Source organism: Salmo salar, chromosome 09 (genome assembly GCF_965601325.2).
Source record: "Salmo salar chromosome 09, fSalSal1, whole genome shotgun sequence".
Taxonomy (NCBI): Eukaryota; Metazoa; Chordata; class Actinopteri; order Salmoniformes; family Salmonidae; genus Salmo; species Salmo salar.
Window position 1 is genome coordinate 119,673,330 of NC_138299.1, and position 24,301 is coordinate 119,697,630.

Here is a 24,301-nt window from a genome sequence, read left to right on the forward strand (position 1 = left end):
ACAGGCTAGTTTAGGCTGCTGCCTTAATCAATAATCGTCTTCGTCACACACAAATGTAAAAAAATATATAGAATCACTTATTTGGCGGATTCATTTTTATTATTGTTTCACAATTGGATAATCCCATATAAACACATTCATCACCATAGCTACCAAGGATAGTGGGAGTGAACTTCGGGAGAAGCGGGAATGGGGTGAGGGCGGGAACTGCACCCCATGGCTGGGGTTCCGCGGGCGGCGAAGTAGACAATCAGGGGCGCCGCAAGGCGGCAGCCAATTGTCAAAATGTCGCCTCAAATTCAAGTGCCGCCATAGGCGACGGCCTAATCTTGCCTAATGGTAGGGCCGGCCTTGCTACCCACGAAAGTCAGACTACCCTCCATTTTTAAACAAATGTTCGATGTTCCAAACTTGAGCAAAAAAAACAACAACCTTGTAGGTATTAATATAAATATATGAATGACTTGATTTCTGTTTTTCAGTCATTTGAATTTATTTTGTATGTTCTGAAACAACAGAATCTCAGCTTGTAATGTTAATACTGATGTCAAAATGTCTACCAATAGCTGATTTACAAGTCTTTGCCTGGACTTTTGATTTATGAATTGTTTAATATATTCACACACAAAGCAGGACCACCTTGACATACACCGAGTCTACAAAACATTAAGAACACCTAAGACATTAACAACCCACCCTCAGAACAGCCTCAATTCGTAGGTGCATGGACGCTACAAGGTGTCGAAAGCATTCCAGAGATGCTGGGCAATGCTGACTCCAATTCTTCCCACAGTTGTCAAGTTGCCTGGATGTCCTTTGGTGGTGGACCATTCTTGATACACACAGGAAACTTTTGAGTGAGAAAAACCCAGCAGTGTTGCAGTTCTTGCCACTCAAACACCATAACCCGTTCAAAGGCACTCAAATCTTTTGTCTTGCCCATTCACCCTCAATGGCACATAAACACAATCCATGCCGTAAAAATATATTTTAACCTGTATCCTCCCATTCATCTACTGATTGAAGAGGATTTAACAAGTGACATCACCTGGATTCACCCAGTCTGTCATGGAAAGAGCAGGTGTTCATGATGTTTTGTACACTCACTGTATGTGGAATAGCATAAAGCAGTGTTTCCCAAACTCGGTCCTGGGGACCCCAAGGGCTACACATTTTGTTTTTTTCCATAGCACTTCCCAGCAGATTCAAATAACTAATCATCAAGCTTAGATTATTTGAATCTGCTGTGTAGTGCTAGGGCAAAAACCAAAACATGCACCCCTTGGGGTGCCCAGGACCCAGTTTGGGAAACGCTGGCATAAAGGCAACCCGCGGTAAAGTCACACACCTACACAAATACTTGCTTAAAAATAGGCTTTATTTCCTGTTGTTTCACAACGTGGTGCAATCACTTCATAGACAGGTTTACGCCTACGATGTTAGTGTCACATTGAACAAAGCATTAACATTCAGTGAAGAAATGGCTTCAGTATGGATTTGGAGGGAATAGCCATAGAGCCCCATAGTGGATGAGTCATATACCCAGAAAACCTAGCGGTCAAACAGGGAAATGGTTCCAATCGGTTTTCCACCATTTATTATTCCCATAAGGGATTTTAGAAACACTTAAAATAAGGGCTGTGTTTTGTGTAGGCTTATCTGGGCGTGACACTTTATTAACCGTGTAAATCTCTCTCGGACAAGGTGACTTATCAATATATTCGGTTCTATTTATTCTCAGATTTTTAAAATGATAATTAGCATCAAAGTAGACATCATGCAAGACTACAAATCCCTGCAAGTTCCTGCATGTCATCTTTAGATGACACCTTTGCTAACAGCTATTGTGTACATTTCAAACATGTCCATGACAGTTCACAGAATTGTCAACTTAAGGATATTTTGCCAATTTATTCCTTACTAAATTTAGTTAACAGATGGTTAATGCAGAAATTCTTACCTTTTCCTCGATTCGGCAGTCTCATCCAGAGCATCATGGCATGGTTATCAAAACATGACGCCACAAAACACATCCCTTATTTTAAGAGTTTCTAAAATAGGTTTAATGGGTATAATGACTCATACTGTGGTACTCTAAGAAAATATTTTTATTAACCTAGCACCATTAAAGGGGCAATCTGTAGTTCAAACAAATGTTCAGGCAACAAATCTGCAGGTACACCCCGCTATTGTCTTTGGTAAACAGCTGAGGGATGGGTCTGGAGAAATGTAACCAGTGTTGAACTAAACCCATGAGACAAATTATATTCTTTAAGAATCAATGGGTTAGGAATCAGGACCTTTTCAGACCTATTTCATCAGAAACCACTACACTGAAATCCTTTCAAGAGCTCTGCAGTGAATTCAATGTGCCAAGATCCCATTTTTTGAAATCTCTTCAAATTAGACATGTCATTTCCTCATTTACTTCCAAGAGGAGCTTTAGAACTCAGTTGAATGAAGTTGAAACTCTTCTTGTCACAGCACAATCCATTAAAGGCAAAATATCTTATATCTATAGACTCCTTTCTGAGAAAGTGGACACCTCCTTTACTCCTTTGAAAATAATCTGGGAAAAGGACCTTGGTCTGAATATCAGTGATGAGTTATGGACGGAAGTTTGCGACAGGGTATACTGCTCCTCTACTAATGTAAAAATTAAATAATCTAATTACAAATTTTTGTACAAATTTTATTACACTCCTTTGAGACTCCATAGAATGAAAACAGACATTTCTCCTAACTGTAAAAGATGTACCTCTGAAAGTGGAACCTATATGCATGTATTTTGGAGCTGTAGAGAGATTGCCAAAATCTGGCAATCTATACATACTGCTGCACAGAAAATACTAGATGTACAGTTTGATATGACCCCGTGTATTTATCTTCTTAATGCCCAGCAGGACTTTGTTCTTGATCCTGAGAGAGAAAATTTGCTGATGACTATTACATACTTTGCTAAGAAATGTATTCTTGTATTGTGGGCCTCTAATACCTCTCCTACATTTAAAATGTGGATTGACCAGATTGTTGACTTTCTCCCTCTTGAAAAGCTCACTTATGACCTCAGCAAGAGACAGCCCAAGTTTGATAGACTCCGGTCTCCACTACTCAACTATATTTCAAATTGGACAGAGTGAATGGGGTGATTAGGGAAATGAGCAGATACATGTTGTGTAAGGTGCTGTAAAATCTAAAAACTAATTATTTGCTCGTCGTCTCAGCTTAGGGTGGAAATAACCTTGATAGTGCTGCTGCTAGATAGATAGATAGATAGATAGATAGATAGATAGATAGATAGATAGATAGATAGATAGATAGATAGATAGATAGATAGATAGATAGATAGATAGATAGATACACACACACACATTTTTTATATATATATACAGTGCATTCGGAAAGTATTCAGACCCCTTGACTTTTTCCAAATGTTGTTACGTTACAGCCTTATTCTAAAATGGATTAAATAAAATAAAAATATCAATCTACACACAAAACCCCATAATGACAAAGCGAAAAACAGGTTTTTAAATGGTTTGCAAATTTAGTAAAAACAAAAAACAGAAATACGTTATTTACATAAGTAATAAGACCCTTGCCTATGAGACTCGAAATTGAGTTTAGGTGCATCCTGTTTCCATTGATCATCCTTGAGATGTTTCTACAACTTGATTGGATTGGACATGATTTGGAAAGGCACACACCTGTCTATATAAGGTCCCACAGTTGGCAATGCATGTCAGAGCAAAAACCAACTCATGAGGTTGAAGGAATAGTCCAGAGAGCTCTGAGACAGTATTGTGTCGAGGCACAGATCTGGGGAAGGGTACCAAAAGTTTCTGCAGCATTGAAGGTCCCCAAGAACACAGTGGTCTCCATCATTCTTAAATGGAAGAAGATTGGAACCAACAAGACTCTTCCTAGAGCTGGCTGCCCGGCCAAACTGAGCAATCTGAGGAGAAGGGCCTTGATCAGGGAGGTGACCAAGAACCCGATGGTCACTCTGACAGAGCTCCTCTGTGGAGATGGGAGAACCTTCCAGAAGGACATCCATCTCTGCAGCACTCCACCAATCAGGCCTTTATGGTAGAGTGGCCAGATGGAAGCCACTCCTCAGTAAAAGGCACACGACAGCCCACTTGGAGTTTGCCAAAAGGCACCTAAAGGACTCTCAGACCATGAGAAACAAGATTCTCTGGTCTGATGAAACCAAGATTTAACTATTTGGCCTGAATGCCAATTGTCACGTCTGGAGGAAACCTGGCACCATCCCTACGTTGAAGCATGATGGTGGTGGCAAGCATTTCTCTACACCTGCAATATATGTGTATGTGACCAATAAAATTTGACTTTGATTTGGCAGCATTATGCTGTGGGGATGTTTTTCAGCAGCAGGGACTGGAAGACTAGTCAGTATCGAGGCAAATATGAATGGAGCAAAGTACAGAGAGATCCTTGATGAAAACCTGCTCAGGACCTAAGACTGGGGCGAAGGTTCACCTTCCAAAACGACAGCGACCCGAACAACACAGCCAAGATAACGCAGGAGAGGCTTCGGGACAAGTCTCTTAATGTCCTTGAGTGATCCAATCAGAGCCTGTACTTGAACCCGATTGAACATCTCTGAAGATGTTCCCCATCCAACCTGACAGAACTTGACAGGATCTACAGAGAAGAATGGGAGAAACTCCCAAATACAAAAAAACAGCTGTTTTTGCTTTGTCATTATGGGGTATTGTCTGTAGATTGATGAGGGGGAAAAACTATTCAATCAATTTTAAAATGAGGCTGTAACATAACAAAATGTGGAAAAAGTCAAGGTCTGAATACTTTCCGAATGCACTAATGTGAAAGTCCAGAAATGGATGCACCAATTGCATCTTTAAAGCAACACAAAATGTTGTCAGTATTTTGTGATATTACAGAACACCCAGACTGACACATTATCCAGAGATATGGCTCATTAGAGACTATAAAGATGCTAGTTTTAAGCTTATCATCAGTTAACATACCAGATTTCTCAACAATAGGCTATGGAAATACCCAGAATTCACATTATGTTGAGAGGGTTGGGCTTCTTTCCTCTGGGCTGGATAAAGGTTCAACACCTGGAAAGGATGGAATGGAGAGGGGAGGAATGATCGCTGAGATCAGAGATGAATCCTGTTTTCACCCAGATGTAAGTGTTGCCCGGCACCAGTTCAGGGAAGCTGCAGTGGTCGGGTAATGTGTGGTACAGAGGGGAAGGCAGGGCGTTGACATTGCCACGTGAGGCCTGCACAGACATGGCGTTTAGCATCACGATGGACCGCTCGTTCATCTTCATAGACACAGTCTCCACTGTCCCTAGCAGAACTGGACACAAAATTCAGATCAGCTTTGTGAAGCCACTGTACAGAGTCAGCCAAATACATTTAAACTCAGTTTTTCACTTTTCCTGACATTTAATCCTAGTAAGAAATCCCTGTCTTAGGTCAGTTAGGATCACCACTTTATTTTAAGCATGTGAAATGTCAGAAAAATAGTAGAGAGAATTATATATTTCAGCTTTTATTTATTTTATCATATTTCCAGTGGATCAGAAATTTACATACAATCAATTAGTATTTGGTGGCATTGCCTTTAAATTGTTTAACTTGGGTCAAACGTTTCGGGTATCCTTCCACAATAAATTGGGTGAATTTTGACCCATTCCTCCTGACAGAGCTGGTGTAACTGAGTCAGGTTTATAGGCCTCCTTGCTCGCACACGGTTTTTCAGTTCTGCCCACACATTTTCTATAGGATTGAGGTCAGGGCTTTGTGATGGCCACTCCAATACCTTGACTTTGTTGTCCTTAAGCCATTTTGCCACAACTTTGGAAGTATGCTTGGGCTCATTGTCCATTTAGAAGACCCATTGGTTTTAACTTCCTGCCTAATGTCTTGAGATGTTGCTTCAATATATCCACATAATTCTCCTCCCTCATGATGCCATCTATTTTGTGAAGTGCACCAGTCCCTCCTGCAGCAAAGCACCCCCACAACATGATGCTGCCACCCCCATGCTTCAAGGTTGGGATGGTGTTCTTTGGCTTGCAAGCCTCCCCCTTTTTCCTCCAACTATAACAATGGTTATTATGGCCAAAAGTTCTATTTTTGTTTGATCAGACGAGAGGACATTTCTCCAAAAAGTACGATCTTTGTCCCCATGGGCAGTTGCAAACCGTAGTATGGCTTTGTTATGGTGGTTTTGGAGCTGAGCGGCCTTTCAGGTTATGTCGATATAGGACTCGTTTTACTGTGGATATAGATACTTTTGTACCCGTTTCCTCCAGCATCTTCACAAGGTCCTTTGCTGTTGTTTTGGGATTGATTTGCACTTTTCGCACCAAAGTACGTTCATCTCTAGGAGACAGAACGCATCTCCTTCCTGAGCTGTACGACGGCTGCGTGGTCCCATGGTGTTTATACTTGCGTACTATTGGTTGTACAGATTAACGTGGTACCTTCAGGTGTTTTGAAATTGCTCCCAAGGATGAACCAGACTTGTGGAGGTCTACATTTTTTTTCTGAGGTCTTGGCTGATTTCTTTTGATTTTTTCCATGATGTCAAGCAAAGAGACACTGAGTTTGAAGGTAGGCCTTGAAATACCTCCACAGGTACACCTCCAATTGACTCAAATGATGTCAATTTGCCTATCAGAAGCTTCTAAAGCCGTGACATCATTTTCTGGAATTTTCCAAGCTGTTTAAAGGCACAGTCAACTTAGTGTATGTAAACTTCTGACCCACTGGAATTGTGATACAGTGAATTATAAATGAAATAATCTGTCTGTAAACAACTGCTGGAAAAATTACTTGTGTCATGCACAAAGTAGATGTCCTAACCGACTTGCCAAAACTATAGTTTGTTAACAAGAAATTTGTGGAGTGGTTGAAAAACGAGTTTTAATGACTCCAACCTAAGTGTAAGTAAACTTCCGACTTCAACTGTATACTGAACAGAAATATAAACAGAACATGCAACAATTTCAAAGATTAGACTAAGTTACGATTCATATAAGGAAATCAATCAATTGAAATAAATAAATTAGGCCCTAATCTATGGAATTCACATCACTGTGTAGGGGTGTAGCCATGGCTGGGCCTGGGAGGGGATCCACTGGGGAGCTAGGCCCAGCCAATCAGAAATAATTTCCCCCCACAAAATGGCTTTATTACAGACAGAACTACTCCTCCCAACCACCCCTCAGACGAAGAAGAAGCCGGATGTGGAGGTCCTGGGCTGGTTACACGTGGTCTGCGGTTGTGAGGCCGGTTGGACGTACTGCCAAATTATATACAACGATGTTGGAAGCAGTTTATGGTAGAGAAATTAACAGCTCTGGTGGACATTCCTGCAGTCAGTGTGCCAATTGCACGCTCCCTCAAAACTTGAGACATCTCTGGGATTGTGTTGTGTGACAAAACTGCACATTTTAAAGAGGCCTTTTATTGTCCCCAGCACAAGGTGTACTCACTCTGTTTAGCCTCACATGTGAATCCTTAAAGAGAAGGGTGGGGCTGGCTTAAGAGGATGTGAACGATGCTGAATGGGTGTAGACAAAGAAGAGCTCTCCAGTAGTGGTACCAAAACATTCAAAACATTCATTCAACATCCATTTTCTCAAAAGTGGGGTTACAAGTGTATCAACTTTCAAAGCATAATTACTTTCCCATTGTTCCTCAACTCTAGTGCATGATATGCCATTTTCTAGCTCTGAGTCTATACTTTTATCCAATGTAAAAAAACACTACCTCAAATTTTGCTACATAAGACCGAATCCAGCCGGTTGGCCACATTTTTGTTCAGTGTAGATTCAAGTGCTTCCCACTGTTCTTGCTAAAGGTCAAAGTATAGAGTCATGTTTCCTTCATTCTGTGCTTCAAACTGGAGGCCTTACCTTCGGTGTAACACAGATCTTCAGTCTTCAAATCCCCCAGTGGTAGAAGCCTGGGTCCTGAGGATAGTAAACAACAGTCTAATCAAATGGGCTTAGACAGAGACAGAATCCGGGCAGGGACCCATCAAAAAACACCCCCTTTATCTTTTATGAACTACATATAGACTCATCATATCAATCGTCTGACCTATGGGTTGGTCTTTCGTAGGGCCTTTCAGAGATAAACAGACGCAACTCAAACTGTGACATAAATCATAGATCGATGAAAAATGGGAATCAAATTCGGATTTCATCCTGTTCCCACTGACCTGGAATCATGTTTTTGCTGGTGGTGTTTCGTTCAGTCCTTGGGTGCAGGACCCCCGCACAGCAAGACCACAGGGAGGAGTTGGGGTAGCGGTGCCCACAGCAGGTGAACCCTGACTGGGTAGGGTAGAGCAGGTCTAGTCCTGGGGCGGAGCAGCAGGTGGATCCGGCCTCCATCAGGACACTCCCACAGCATTGGGCATCCTCTGTGGGCATGCCCTGAACCTGCTGGTCGTACAGAGTCCCTGCACAGCACTTCATCTGGCCCGTGCTGGGGCTGTAGCCCTTCCTTCCGCAGCAGGACATGTTTCCCAACCTGCGGTGTCTGTGCAGAGAAAAAAGATTTGACCTCCCAATAGAAAGAGAGCTGTTCCGATATCAATTTGCTGGTGTGTTAGGTATTGTCAACAGGGTTGTTGTCTCTATTAGTGTGTGGCGGGTTAGTTAACACTTGGATAAATTGATTAAAGTTAACGGTAGAACTAACACAATAACTGGCTTATGGAAGCACTTCTCTATGTGAGAGAGGTATAATTATATATTTCTATATAAACTATTTATGCCACCTTTTATATTATTGATCCTAATGATATAGGCCTAGGTGTACAACAGCCAAGGTGATGAGTAATGACCGTGGAATAAAAAACAAAACGTGTATGGGTGGAGAGAGGGTTGGTTTACAGGTTCACTCGCTCTGGATTGTCAGCACTGCATGTATTCTTGGCTGTCGTGCCATGGCTGTGTCAGAGTCGATTGTAAGTTCAACTTGGGAATTCCTTTATGGGCAGTGTGATGCCTAAAACACATTTTTACTTCCAGTCATTAGCAGCCGTTAGAATCTGTTCTTTTTTCCTTCCTTTTTTTTGTTGGAAAACAACAGGATATAATGAGGACTACATGAAATATGTCTTGCATGTATTGGACATTAAAAAAAAGGACTGGTCTTGTGATATATTTAGGTTGTTTTCTCTTCATTTTTTCAAAATGTTTCTAACAATTGAATCCAATTAACTGAGCAGGCTGGGCTGACATGCTTATAGCCTTGCTAGGACTTTCAAAATATGAGCATGCATTTATAAGATTGTGCTGTTATTATTTATATTAAAATGATCAATTATTGCTACTATTTATTTTTTTCTGACTGTTTTCCATGTTATTTGGTTAGTTCTCTTAAGCACCCTCATAGATATTTATGTTATCATGGGACTGCCCATATTTCCCTCTGGCCAACGCTAATTGGCAGCCAAGGGTTTGCCTTAGGACGCAAAGGCGCGTCATGAGTCAGGCAGATGGTCTGATGGTCTTAGTGGGTGGAATATTACATCTCGATAGTGCGGCTGTAGAACTTTTTGAGGATCTGGGGACCCATGCCAAATCTTTTCAGTCTCCTGATTTTGTTGTGTCCTCTTCACAACTATCTTGGTGTGCTTGGACCATGATAGATCGTTGGTGATGTGGACACCAAGGAACATGAAACTCTCGACCTACTCCACTACAGCCCTATTGATGTTAATGGGGGCCTGTTCGGCCCACCTTTTCCTGTAGTCCACGATCAGCTCCTTTGTCTTGCTCACATTGAGGGAGAGGTTGTTGTCCTGGCACCACACGACCACGTCTCTGACCTTCCTAAAGGCTGTCTCATCTTGCCGGAGATCAGGCCTACCACTGTTGTGTCATCAGCAAACTTAATGACGGTGTTGGAGTCGTGTTTGCAAAATGCAGTTGTGAGTGAACAGGGAGTACAGCAGGGGACTAAGTACAAACCCCTGAGGGGGCCCAGTGTTGAGGATCAGCGTGGCAAACGTGTTGTTACCTACCCTTACCACCTGGGGGCGGCCCGTCAGGGAGTCCAGGATCCAGTTACAGAGGGAGGTGTTTAGTCCCAGGGTCCTTAGCTTAGTGATGAGCTTCGTGGGCACTATGGTGTTGAACGCTGAGCTGTAGTCAATGAACAGCATTCTCACATAGCTGTTCCTTTTGTCCAGGTGGGAAAGGGCAGTGTGGAGTGTGATTGAGATTGCGTCATCTGTGGATCTATTGGGGCGGTATGCGAATTGGAGTGGGTCTAGGGTATCCGGGAGGATGCTGTTGATGTGAGTCATGGCCAGCCTTTCAAAGCACTTCATGGCTACCGACGTCAGTGCTACGGGCGGTAATCATTTAGGAAGGTTATCTTCGCTTCCTTGGGCACATGGACTATGGTGGTCTGCTTGAAACATGTAGGCATTACAGACTCAGTCAGGGAGAGGTTGAAAATGTCAGTGAAGACATGTACCAGTTGATCCGGGCATGCTTTGAGTACACGTCCTGGTAATCCATCTGGACCTGCGGCTTTGTGAATGTTGACCTGTTTAAAGGTCTTGCTCACATCGGCTACCGAGAGCGTTATCACACAGTCATCAAGAACAGCTGGTGCTCTAGTGCATGCTTCAGTGTTGCTTGCCTCGAAGTGAGAATAAAATGCATTTAGCTCGTCTGGTAGGCCCGCGTCACTGGACAGCTTGCGTCTGGGTTTCTCTTTGTAGTCCGTAATAGTTTTAAAGCGCTGCCACATCTGACTAGCGTCAGAGCCGGTTCAATCTTAATCCTGTATTGACGCTTTGCTTGTTTGATAGTTCGTCTGAGGGCATAGCGGGATTTCTAATAGGCGTCCGGATTATTGTCCCGCTCCTTGAAAGCGGCAGCTCTAGCCTTGGGGATGACGTCGATGCACTTATTGATGAAGCCAATGACTGAGGTGGTATACTCCTCAATGCAATTGGATGAATCCCGGAACATATTCCAGTCTGTGCTAGCAAAACAGTCCTGTAGCGTAGCAACCGCACCATCTGACCACTTCCGTATTGAGCGAGTCACTGGTACCTCCTGCTTTAATTTTTGCTTGTAAGTAGGAATCAGGAGGATAGAATTATGGTTAGATTTGCCAAATGGAGGGCGGGGGAGAGCTTTGTATGCATCTCTGTGTGTGGAGTAAAGGTGGTCTGGAATTTTTTTCCTTCTGATTGCACATGTGACATGCTGGTAAAAATTTGGTAAAACTGATTTAAGTTTGCCTGCATTAAAGTCCCCAGCCACTAGGAGTGCTGCTTCTGGGTGAGCATTTTCTTGTTTGCTTATGGCCTTATAGAGTTGGTTGAGTGCGTTCTTAGTGCCAGCATCTGTCTGTGGTGGTAAATAGACGGCTACGAATAATATGGATGAGAACTCTCTTGGTAGATCGTGTGGTCTACAGCTTATCATGAGGTACTCTACCTCAGGCGAGCAATACCTCGAGACTTCTTTAATATTAGACATCGTGCACCAGCTGTTATTGACAAAAAGACCCACCCCTCCTCTTACCAGAGGTAGCGTCTCTGTTCTGCCAGTGCATTGAAAATCCCTCCAGCTCTATATTGTCCGTGTCTTCGTTCAGCCGTGACTCGGTGAAACATAAGATATTACCGTTTTTAATGTCCCGTTAATAGGATAATCGTAATCATAGGTCATCTATTTTATTTTCTAATGATTGCATGTTAGCAAGTAGAATTGATGGCAATGAGAGTTTACTCGCTCACCTACGGATTCTCAAAAGGCAGCCTGATCTGTGTCCTCTTTTCCGCCGTCTTTTCTTCACGCAAAAGGCGGGGATCTGGGAGAGCAGTACATCTTTCTCGTCGGACTCCTTAAATGAAAAAGCTTCTTCCAGTCCGTGGTGAGTAATCCCAGTTCTGATGTCCAGAAGTTATTTTCGATCATAAGAGACGGTAGCAGCAACATTATGTACAAAATAAGTTAAAAAAATAAGTTTCAAACAACGCAAAAAAACGAACAAAATAGCACAATTGATTACGGGCATGTAAATCGTCAGCCATCCTCGTCGGCGCCATTTTTTGACACTAAATCATCGTGGTGCTTTTTAATTGTACGTTTACAAACATTGGTTGTGGTAAGTATAATTGAAACTTGTGTATCATTATGGTAAGTCTGGAAATAAGTATAGGCAGTTATAATTGTAATGGCTTAGCAGATCATAAAAAAAGAAGATACATTTTACATGGCTAAAAGAGAATATAATATCTATTGTTTACAGGAAACTCATTCTACAAATACAGATGAGGTTGGGTGGGAAAAGGACTGGGAAGGAGAAATATATTTGTGTCATGGGCAAAGAAACTCAAAAGGGGTGATTATACCAATTAATACACATTTTGATCCTCTGGATAAGAGCGTCTGCTAAATGACTAAAATGTAAATGTAAAAATGATCCGATTGTGCAAACTGTGAAAACAGCTCTGCAAGGAAGATGGATTATTTTAAATATGCTATTGGACCAAAAACAGATCTGGCTAATCAATCTACAGTTGAAGTCGGAAGTTTACATACACTTAGGTTGGAGTCATTAAAACTCAAAAGTAAATGTAATTGCTAAAATATACTTAAGTATCAAGAGTAAAAGTATAAATAATTTCAAAATGTCTTATATTAAGCAAACCAGATGGCACCATTATCTTGTTTTTTAAATTTACGGATAGCCAGGGGCACACTAACAGATCCCCGATTTTGTGTTAAATGCTCTAGAACAAAGCTTTCTTAGTGTCCAACAAGCTTTCTCTACCCTTAACCTTGTTCTGAACACCTCCAAAACAAAGGGCATGTGGTTTGGTAAGAAGAATGCCCCTCTCCCCACAGGTGTGATTACTATCTCTGAGGGTTTAGAGCTTGAGGTAGTCACCTCATACAAGTACTTGGGAGTATGGCTAGACAGTACACTGTCCTTCTCTCAGCACATATCAAAGCTGCAGGCTAAAGTTAAATCTAGACTTGGTTTCCTCTATCGTAATCGCTCCTCTTTCACCCCAGCTGCCAAAATAACCCTGATTCAGATGACCATCCTACCCATGCTAGATTACGGAGACATAATTTATAGATCAGCAGGTAAGGGTGCTCTCGACCATTCAGCCATCAGATTTGCCACCAATGCTCCTTATAGGACACATCACTGCACTCTATACTCCTCTGTAAACAGGTAATCTCTGTTTACCCGTCGCGTGATGCTTATTTATAAAACCCTCTTAGGCCTCACTCCCCCCTATCGGAGATATCTACTGCAGCCCTCATCCTCTACATACAACACCCGTTCTGCCAGTCACATTCTGTTAAAGCTCCCCAAAGCACACACATCCCTGGGTCGCTCCTCTTTTCAGTTCGTTGCAGCTAGCGACTGGAACGAGCTGCAACAAACACTCAAACTGGACAGTTTTATCTCAATCTCTTTTTTCAAAGACTCAATCATGGACACTCTTACTGACAGTTGTGGCTGCTTTACGTGATGTATTGTTGTCTCTACCTTCTTGCCCTTTGTGCTGTTGTCTGTGCATAATAATGTTTGGACCATGTTTTGTGCTGCTACCATGTTGTGTTGCTACCATGCTGTTGTTATGTGTTGCTACCATGCTGTGTTGTCATGTGTTGCTGCCTTGCTATGTTGTTTTCTTAGGTCTCTCTTTATGTAGTGTTGTGTTGTCTCTCTTGTCGTGATGTGTGTTTTGTCCTATATTTGTTATTTTTTATAATTTTTTTAATCCCAGCCCCCGTCATTGTAAATAAGAATTTGATCCAAGGCCATCATTTAATCCCAGGCCATCATTGTAAATAAGAATTTGTTCTTAACTAACTTGCCTAGTTAAATAAAGGTTAAATGAAATAAAATATCTGTACTTTACTATTTATATTTTTGACAACTTTTACTTTACAAAAGACAATAATGTACTTTTTACTCCATACATTTTCCATGACTAAAGTATTGAGAATTGGCATCTGTATAAATTCAGACTGCCATGCAACTTCGTGGGGACCTAACCAGGTTTCACGACCCACATTTTGAATGACAGGGTGAGAGCCTATAACATTGGAGCATTGTTTGTTAATGTGTTCGACCACGTTTCCACAGACTTTAGATCAGTGTGTGAAGCCACTGTACAGAGTCAAAACAAGTAGTAGTGCTTTAAAAAAATATATTATTCCCATCCGCATCATGGATCACCTCAGACATGGTACATTCTTCTGTATTCCCTATAAACACACTTCAGCCAATATTTACATGGAATGTACATTAATAACATTCCTCAAATCCCAAACAGGAATCAACCAGCTTCCTCCTAGAGTCAGACACTGAGGTCAAGCACAAGTCACACAACAGGGCTAGGCAGACAAAAACAACGACCCACCCCCCAAACCAAAACAGGTGTCTGGTCTCCTCAGAGACCCCGAAGCAGACACACCACCTCTCTTAGATGTCTGGCAGTCTGTCTGAATGCCTCTGACTGGAAAAAGGGAAGTGAAGTACAGAATGGGAGGAGACCCTTAGACCTTTGGCTGCAGCGGTAGACAACCTCTGGGAGTCAGTGGTTTGTATGACTTAGTGCATTCCATTAAGCAGCCCACGGAATTCGCCAACGGAATTCTCCAAAATCTACGGTAGTGGGCCTGGGAATGTGGGTATGTTTTTTTTCATCACAATCGCATCCATTCATGTTTCCCAGACATAAACATACAACGACGCAAACCCAGTCTCTGATGGTTGGAAAATATATTCCACGGTTAGTTATAGTACAAAGATGCACACGCACACACTGGTTGAATCAACATTGTTTCCACGTGATTTCAATGACATCACGTTGAACCAACGTAGAATAGATATGTTGAATTGACGTGCCTAGTGGGATTGCATCATCACTTGGACAGGGGAGGCTGGATACATTCTGTTGAAGATGAAGTGATCTAATCGTTAGCGCTTAGGCACTCTGAACTGTGCTTGCAGTGATAACCCCACGTCTTCAGGATAAACTGCCTGGCTAGGTTCAACTACCTACAGTTTCCACCCTACAGAGCAACTCACTTCAGTCCGTTGCAGCAGATTTCATCCTTAGGGTTGTATGTCTCCTCTCCACAGCAGTGTTTGCCTGGATTGTTGAGATGAACGTGTGACTCACACACCATTTCACGGGATGGCAGATACAAGTGGCCACCTGGGGAGCACTGGTGCCCAGCCTCCACCCCACGGTGCAACGTCTGGTTACAGCACAGCACCCATCGTTCCTCTACAGCATAGGGAGTTGTACCGCAGCACTGGGAGAGACACACACCAGTCAGCAGGGTATCAACACACACATACGCACGAATAACAGACACACATACAGACATCATGCACTCACAAACCGTAGCATGCACATACACAAAATTCACACACAATCACAAAAGAAAGTCAAAACGCTAGAAAAGAAAGTCTGACTTTCTTACCAGTAAACCTGTGCACACATCTTCTACCAACAGAGTGCCGTGATAGAAAAGAGACCCAAAGAGAGCTCTCGTTACCCGTCAGGTACACTCTCACACTGAAGAGGAACTGCTCTACTCTAATTGGTTGTGGAATGGGGAAAATGACATAGTACAGCATGTAGCCAAAGTAAAGCAATCACCACTATAAAGAGTCATTGTTACTGGCAAATCATGGGGCAGATTTTCTCCGTGATAGACTTTTAGATCAAACAGCACTCTAGAATATTGGCATTGAGTATAGGACACCCTCTTCCAACTGGGGCCCTGTCTAAACATTCTGAGTGTATTGAAACTAGTCTGTGGACAACGTATAGTTTGACACTTTTAGTTATTTTCACCAGTAAAGTTTTTTACAAACACATCCGTTTACAGTACAGCATTGTCTTCATGCCTTGACAAACAACTACTCAACAAGTGGGTGGATGATTTAGCTGTTTTACTTTAATTTGACTGAGATTAGAACAAATTTTTATGTTGCAGAGGAGGTTCAGTGAACTAAATGTAGCTGTAGGCCTAAGCTCTGTGGGCTAATGGACTCACCAGGTTTTTCCCAAGCACCCTATTAGAAAGCTGTCCGGCACAGCAGATGTTGATAACTGGATTGTAAACCTGAGAGCCACAGCTAGCAACATTGTAGGGACCTGGTTAGAGAGATGGGAAGGAGGGAGGACAGAGATGGTGATGACCCACATGAAAAAAATACTAGTTTGCTATAGAATTCAGAAGGTATTCAGACCCCTAGACTTTTTCCACATTTTGTTACGTTACAGCCTTATTCTAAAATTGATAAAATCGAAAACAGGTTTTTAGAAATGATTGCAAATGTATTAAAAAACAGAAATGCCTTATTTACATAAGATATAAGACCCTTGCCTATGAGACTCCAAATTGAGCTCAGGTGCATCCTGTTTCCATTGATCATCTTTGAGATGTTTCTACAACTTGATTGGATTGGACATGATTTGGAAAGGCACACACCTGTCTATATAAGGTCCCACAGTTGACAGTGCATGTCAGAGCAAAAGCCATGCCATGAGGTCAAATAAATTGTCCCTACAGCTCTTAAGACAGGATTGTGTCAAGGCAAAGATCTGGGGAAGGGTACCAAAACATTTCTTCATCATTAAAGGTCCCCAAGAACACAGTCTTCCATCACTCTTAAACGGAAGAAGTTTGGAACCACCAAGACTCTTCCTAGAGCTGGCTGCCCGGCCAAACTGAGCAATTGGGGGGAGAAGGGCCTTGGTCAGGGAGGTGACCAAGAACCCGAGCTCCAGAGTTCCTCTGTGGAGAAGGGAGAACCTTCCAGAAGGACAACCATCTCTGCAGGACTCCACCAATCAGGCCTTTATGGTAGAGTGGCCAGAAGCCACTCCTTCCCTGTAGAGCACGGTGTTTGCAACGCATGGTGTTTGCAACGCCAGGGTTGTGGGTTCGATTCTCACGGGGGGCCAGGATGGAGAAGAAAAAAAAAATATATGTATGAAATGAAAGTCGCTCTGGATAAGAGCGTCTGCTAAATGACTAAAATGTAATGTAAAAGGCACATGACAGGCCACTTGGAGTTTGCCAAAAGGCACCTAAAGGACTCTTAGACCATGAGAAACAAGATTCTCTGGTTTGATGAAACCAAGATTGAACTCTTTGGCATGAATGCCAAGCGTCACATCTAGAGGAAACCTGGCACCATCCCTACGGTGAAGCGTGGTGGCAGCATCATGCTGTGGGGATGTTTTTCAGCAGCAGGGACTGGGAGACTAGTCAGGATCGAGAAAAAGATGAACGGAGCAAAGTACAGAGAGATCCTTGACGAAAACCTTCTCCAGAGCACTCAAGACCTCAGACTGGGGCAAAGGTTCACATTCCAACAGGACAACAACCCCAAGCACACAGCCAAGACAATGCAGGAGTGGCTTCAGGACAAGTCTCTGAATGTCCTTGAGGGGCCCAGCCAGAGCCCGGACTTGAACCCGATCGAACATCTCTGGAGAGATGTTCAACCTGACAGAGTTTGAGAGGATCTGCAGAGAAGAATGGGAAAAACTGCCCAAATACAGGTGTGTCAAGCTTGTAGCATCATACAGAAGGAGACTCAAGGCTGTAATTGCTGCCAAAGGTGATGTAGATTGAAAAACAATTTAACAATTTTAGAATAAGGCTGTAACGTAACAACATTTTGAAAAAGGGAGGGGGTCTGAATGTTTTCCAAATGCACTGTATATATATTTTCTAAGCTTTCTTATATCTCCTAGATATAGGACAGACACTTAAACCTCATGCTTGACACACTAACCTGGCCCCTACTAGCATACCCCAATCAAAGGCACTTGAATATTTTGTCTTGCCCATTCATCCTCTGAATGGCACACATATACACGCATATCTCAATTGTCTCAAGGCTTGGAAAATCCTTCTTTAAAAAGTCAAATGTAACTATATGTAATCTAAAATGTAATTTCCGAAAGTAATTATGTCTCATGAGAGGACCATAAACAATAACTAGTAACGCTGCATACTCCCAAGAAACGTTAAAATCTCACCTCTCTAGTAAAGATAGTTATAAATTGCTAGTGTAGTCACTTTTCAGGACACAAGCTCAAGTACACAGTACAAACATATTTCCTATTCAACAAAACTGTATGAATAAGGCTTGAAATGACTTCTATGCTTTCTAAATATAGTATAATACAATTATAAAACCACTAACTATGAGATTTCACCTTCCTTATAACTGTAAAATACATATTTGTATGTTTAGTGTTAGAGAAATGTACATATTTTCTAAAGGTCTCTCTTGCCCCAACTGCTGTGAACGTTACACAGAGCTCTTGCTTGGCTTCCTGAACTTGTTAGGAACCCACCTTTCACCCCATATCACTGTTGTCCATCTATGACGAACATAACGTTTTTTTTTGTTTAAAATCTATTCATTATTTTAGAGGAATGGCTGTAAATCAAACTCAATGTGCTATGATGTAAGGATTGAGGGTTAGGGTTGGACAATATTACGATATAAATCAGAAATCAATGATGTTTGACAGACATCGTCGATGGCAATAACACCGTGATGCGACAGACGATAGTTTAACCTACAGTTGCAAGAAAAAGTATGTGAACCCTTTGGAATAACCTGGATTTCTGCATAAATTTGAGATCAAATTTGATCTGACCTTCATCTAAGTCACAACAATAGACAAACACAGTGTGCTGAAACTAATAACACACGAACTATTGTATTTTCCTTGTCTATATTGAATACCTCATTTAAACATTCACAGTGTAGGTTGGAAAAATATGTGAACCCCTAGGCTAATAACTTCTCCAAAAGCTAATTAGAGTTAGGAGTCAACTAACCTGGAGTCGAATCAATGAGACGAGTTAGTCGATTTTGGTTAGAGCTGCCCTGCCTCATAAAAAACCCTCACAAAATTTGAGTTTGCTATTCACAAGAAGCATTGCCTTAATGTGAACCATGCCTCGAACAAAAGAGATCTCAGAAGACCTAAGATTAAGAATTGTTGCCTTGCATAAAGCTGGAAAGGGTTACAAAAGTATCTCTAAATGTCAGTCCACGGTAAGACAAATTGTCTATAAAAATGGAGAAATTTCAGCACTGTTGCTACTCTCCCTAGGAGTGGCTGTCCTGCAAAGATGACTGCAAGAACACAGCGCAGAATGCTCAATGAGGTTAAGAAGAATCCTAGTGTCAGCTAAAGACTTACAGAAATCTGTGGAAGACGCTAACATCTCTGTTGACGAGTCTACAATACGTTAAAAACACTAAACAAAAATGGTGTTCATGGGAGGATACCATGGAAGAAGCCACTGCTGTCCCCAAAAAAATCTGCACGTCTGAAGTTCGCAAAAGAGCACCTGGATGTTCCACAGCGCTACTGGCAATATTCTGTGGACAAATGAAACTAAAGTTGTGTTGTTTGGAAGGAAGGAACACACAACACTATGTGTGGAGAGAAAAAGGCACAGCACACCAACATCAAAACCTCATCGTAACTGTAAAGTATGGTGGAGGGTGAACACCTGTTGTATTTGGCGCATGTGACAAATAACATTTTATTTGAATATGTTTTTACGAGGTGGCTAGATCTGCCACGGTTTAGCTCTTTTCTGACTGTGGGGACCTGCTTTGGTGGTGTGCCATTCACTTGACATGCTGGCCAGGACTTCACGTGCAGTTCAACCTCTTTTTCAATGTTTTGCCACCACATGTTTGTGCGCAGTCTCAGGCTGCATTACAGATCCTTTACTGCATTGCTAGGCAACACAACGACTCGCTCTCCCCCTGCCCCGGGTAAAAAGAAATTGACGATACAATCGTATATCAACAATGCTTGGACAGGTCCATGGGATGATGTGTCATTCCAGACATGGTCCAACCCCATTGCAAGCATGTGCTTTGTCATTGGCTGTGATGTAGGGTTTAGCCAGGAATTGATGGACAGTAAGAAGAGTGATTGAAATGCTAGGAGGAACATCCCAGCTTCAAGTGGTTTCAGATTTCACATCCTATGTCACACAGGCTAAAGAACCAGGGGGAACCAGGGCTATCGCTCAATGCAAGCCATTTCGATCTACGGGGTCCACAGATCGATTTATAAACAAAGGGACTTTACATCTAAGAGGTTTTAACCTGTCTCCTCCCCTTCATCTACACTGATTGAAGTGGATTTAAGAAATTACATCAATAAGGGATCATCGCTTTCAACCTGGTCAGTCTGTCATGGAAAGAGCAAGTGTTCCTAATGTTTGTACACTCAGTGTACATACAAATCAGAGGAGGCTGGTGGGAGAAGCTATATGAAGACCGGCTCATTGTAATGGCTGGAATAGAATAGATGAAACAGAGTGAAACGTGTGGTTTCAATATGTTTGATACTGTTCCATTTATTCCATTCCAGCCATTACAATGAGCCTGTCCACCTATAGCTCTTCCCACCAGCCTATTGCCCCTTCCAATAAAAACAAAAATAAATAAAACTAGTTTGACACCTTGTGCTGTCTTACATGGTATTCCTTCACAGCAGGTCTGGTGACGCAAGTAACGCTTCCCTTGGAGAGATGTAGTGTTCACACAGCAACTCTCTGTTGTTGGGTTAAAACAGGCACCTCGACCACAGGGCCTCTCCCCTGGCATACTGGAGGCATGCAGAGAGCGAGAGAGATGCAATACAAACACATGCACCTACACATACATAAACAAACAATAAACGTATATGTACACAAACATAGTTGTGAAAAACCATGCTAAAAAACAATCATCGTCACGTTTCTAATTATTCCACCACTCTTTTTCTACAGACAAAAAGTTACCAGTTAAACTCCCTTCTTGTGCTTGTTGGCAGGCCATTCAATATCTCGGGCCTCGATCAAAAGCCACAAGGAAAATAAAGCAATCCCTGACACCTGCAGATGTTCAGTTCATTTAAAATCTATTGACATGTAGTGGTCGTTTTTTAAATGATATCGCATCATTTGAAATGGATGCCACCCCCAACGTGGCTTTTAGCAACTAAGACATCAAAATGATTATTTGAAACCCTGACTGTTAATGAAATGGTTGAATTGAACATTGAATAAAGAAAAGTGAGACGGTATGAGGTTCTTTATACGGATGAAGGCAACCTTTACCAGTTTGGAGAACTCGCATCAATTTCCGTCAGCTGAAAAAATAGAGAACAAAATACACACAAAGATGACAAACTATCATAATGTGAAGTTTCATTACAGCCATACAAAACTAGCAGGTTGGCTTTTCACTAACATTAGAACTTGATGGTTCACAGCAGCTTGCATTGAGAGGCTCTGGGGACAGTGGTTCAGAGCAGCAGCAGTGGCTTTGCTGGTCAAACTGGTGGTCTCCACAGCATCGGTGGTGACTGGACATTTTGGTCAGGACCTTCCTTCCTTTGACAATATTTCCACAGCAAAGCTGGTGGTCTTCATCGTAACACTCTGTGGGACAAGTAATAACAATTGATGAGATGTACTGTTAAAAGCACAGAAGTGCTTTCAAGTGCTCAAGTGTTACAAGCTTGACATTGTGAAGGGGAGTGAGTGAGCATAGAAACCATGAGGTGCAGCTGGGAAATGATGTTGTCACAGGGAGTCAGCATAAACGTTGCCTATAAACCTACATTTGGATAGGCTACAAATTACAAAACCAATAAAGTAAACAAAACAAGTACGAAATAAACCAAATAAATTACAGTGCAAATAAGTTTAAGGCACACAACAGAATATTCTTGCCTAGGCTACATTTATTTCGAGGAAGACATCTGCGAATACAGGCGTTGAAAATGTAAGAAATAAAAAGTGCAATGAAGAACCATTCCGACAATTTTTCTTTTCATTATATATTAACCTACCTAAAGGTTTCTAGCAAGGAACACAAGCATGTTCACCTTTTTTGGCTTTAATAGACTGCAGAGTGGGGTAATAATATATTGCCTGCTATAGGCAGATTGAAAAAGACAGTTTGAAATGCACACGACAACACCACCTCTGTTTATGCCTTTGGGGAGAATAAAACAAACACAACTACATCATCAATGATGACAGCAAACACGTCAATAGACCGGACCTCACAGACCTTTTCCACAACACTTGGCATGGGGATGGGTCCTGTTTAGTATCCGTGAGTCACAACACAGTTGGTTGAGTGGGTCGTAGGCCCTAAACCCACAGCAATCTGACACCAGCTGGCTCACATTCAGAGTCAGTTGACCTGCAATGGTTGAATCACAGATAAACACCCACACAGCATATCAATTCAAATTCAGGAGGTGCTGAAAAAACAATGATTTTAACCCAGTTACCAGGTTTAAGTGAATAGATTTTGTGGGATACCGCTAGGAGATGCGACTGTCTATATCACCTTCACAACAGGAAGCCTGGGTGAGGTTAAAGGCCCTGTTTCCACAGCAGGACAGCCCCGCCCCGTTATGAGGTACTCCTTCACAGCAGGTGTATTCTAGAACGTCATAATTCAGCCCGCCGCAGACGTGATCTCTGGGAGACCTGAAAGGTAGAGACTCATCTTCATGTCTAGAGGGCATTATCTTCATCTATATGCAGCACATAAACTCGACATAGACAAAGTGGAGTCACAATGCTCACACATACAGTTACATCATGATGACACATCTTAATTAAAGAAAGGTAGTAGGATGAAGTTGCCCCTAAACACTGTTAAGGTCAGTTTTGCATAACCCCACTAAAGATCTGGGCCCAAGGGCAGCTTCTAACCAGAGCAGAGATCATAAGGGCACTTGCTATACTCACGTGCCGTAGAACTTCCCAGCATGGAAATACCCAGAATTCACATTATGTTGAGAGGGTTGGGCTTCTTTCCTCTGGGCTGGATAAAGGTTCAACACCTGGAAAGGATGGAATGATCGCTGAGGTCAGAGATTAATGTTATGGTGTCTGAAAAATGTATTGTTTTCACTCAGATGTAAGTGTTGCCTGGCACCAGTTCAGAGCTGCAGTGTTTGGGTAATGTGACTAGAGGGGAAGGCAGGGTGCTGACATTGCCATGAGAGGCCAGCAAAGACATGACGTTTACCATCCCGATGGACCACTCGTTCATCTTCATAGACACACTCCACTGTCCCTAGTAGAACTGGACACACACTTCAGATCAGCATCTTGAAGCCACTGTATATCATTTTCAAAACAAAAGTATAATGAACAAAAATATAAACGGAACGTGCAGCAATTTCAATGATTTTACTGAGCTACAGTTCATATAAAGAAATCAATCAATTGAAATCAATTCATTAGGCCCTAATCTATGTAGTTCACATCACTGAGCAGGGCTGAAGACATGGGTGAGCCTGGGAGGGGAGTAACTGGGGAGCGAGGGCCAGCCAATCAGAATGACTTTTTCCCCACAAAGGGGGTTTATTCCAGACAAAAATACTTCTCAGCACCCTACCTCACGAAAAATCCAGGGCTGGCGTGGTTACATGTGGTCTGTGGTTGTGAGGGCGGTTGGATGTACTGCCAAATTCTCTAAAACGACATTGGAGACAGTTTGGCCCAAAAAAATCAGTTGGCGGGTGTTCCCTAATTACAGCTCCCAACACAAATCTGATGATTAATTATGAAAAGGATTAATTTGATTCATCTCATTTACCACAATATTACAAATAATTTTACACACACACACATACAACATGAGCAGATTAACTTGGTCAAAATGTTTATTTCTTAAAGACAATCAGAAATAATGTTTCTTGTACTTATTCAAAGAAACACCGGTAATTATTTATTTTGATCCAAAGCCCCAAATTATGGCGTCCACTCAGCTTAATGCTGACAAGTATGGCTTTATCCTGAAAAATAGCCTACTAAATAGGCCAAGCCTAAACGAATACATGTAATTGCCTAAATAAACTAGTACATTCCATAAAACAAATACAATTTCTCAGGTCTTAAAACTTTTCCCGTCCATTATCGTCACTGGACTCTGTTTCTTCTTCACGTCAGCAAAGAAAGGACTCCATGTTTCATAACTTCACATTATATACAGGGGCAATCAGTCTTTCCACATTGTGATAAATAAAACCCTTTAATAACAGAATTCTTTCCGTCTGTTTTTCGAGGGAGAGAAACCTACAGCGTCGTCTGGATACGTGTGCAACAAAAGTTCAACATTTACCTTCTGCTACCATTTCTGTCAAGCCTTCTACACATACAGTTTGACGCATAAATCCGATAAATCCAACGTAT

The 24,301-nt window shown here is 42.0% G+C and overlaps 1 protein-coding gene across 2 annotated transcripts; it reads right to left on the minus strand.

Annotated features, from left to right (window-relative positions):
• Positions 1–1,359: 1,359 nt before the first annotated feature.
• On the minus strand, positions 1,360–22,989 carry LOC145858061 (uncharacterized). 2 transcript variants are annotated; one of them, XM_082956162.1, is made up of 11 exons: positions 22,850–22,989; positions 22,443–22,585; positions 22,158–22,292; positions 21,330–21,520; positions 21,197–21,228; positions 20,573–20,703; positions 16,091–16,191; positions 15,111–15,340; positions 8,236–8,558; positions 7,928–7,984; positions 1,360–5,358 (listed from the first exon to the last, which is right to left on the minus strand). In XM_082956162.1, exons 4-11 carry the CDS (start codon positions 21,450–21,452, stop codon positions 5,105–5,107), a joined length of 1,251 nt encoding a protein of 416 aa, XP_082812288.1. In that variant the 5' UTR covers positions 21,453–21,520; positions 22,158–22,292; positions 22,443–22,585; positions 22,850–22,989; the 3' UTR covers positions 1,360–5,104. The 2 variants fall into 2 exon arrangements, with proteins under 2 accessions (XP_082812288.1, XP_082812287.1); XM_082956161.1 differs by lacking the exon at positions 22,850–22,989 and having other exon boundaries at positions 22,443–22,841.
• Positions 22,990–24,301: the final 1,312 nt, after the last annotated feature.

Bases quoted from the DNA above. Each gene is read 5' to 3' on its own strand.
- LOC145858061 (XM_082956161.1), bottom strand. From the start codon at position 22,632: ATGAAGATAATGCCCTCTAGACATGAAGATGAGTCTCTACCTTTCAGG. The intron at 21,521-22,157 runs GTCTGTGAGGTC...CTTGTCCCACAG, and splicing joins TGCCAAGTGTTGTGGAAAAG to AGTGTTACGATGAAGACCAC. The intron at 16,192-20,572 runs GTAAGACAGCAC...CTCTCTAACCAG, and splicing joins CTGCTGTGAAGGAATACCAT to GTCCCTACAATGTTGCTAGC.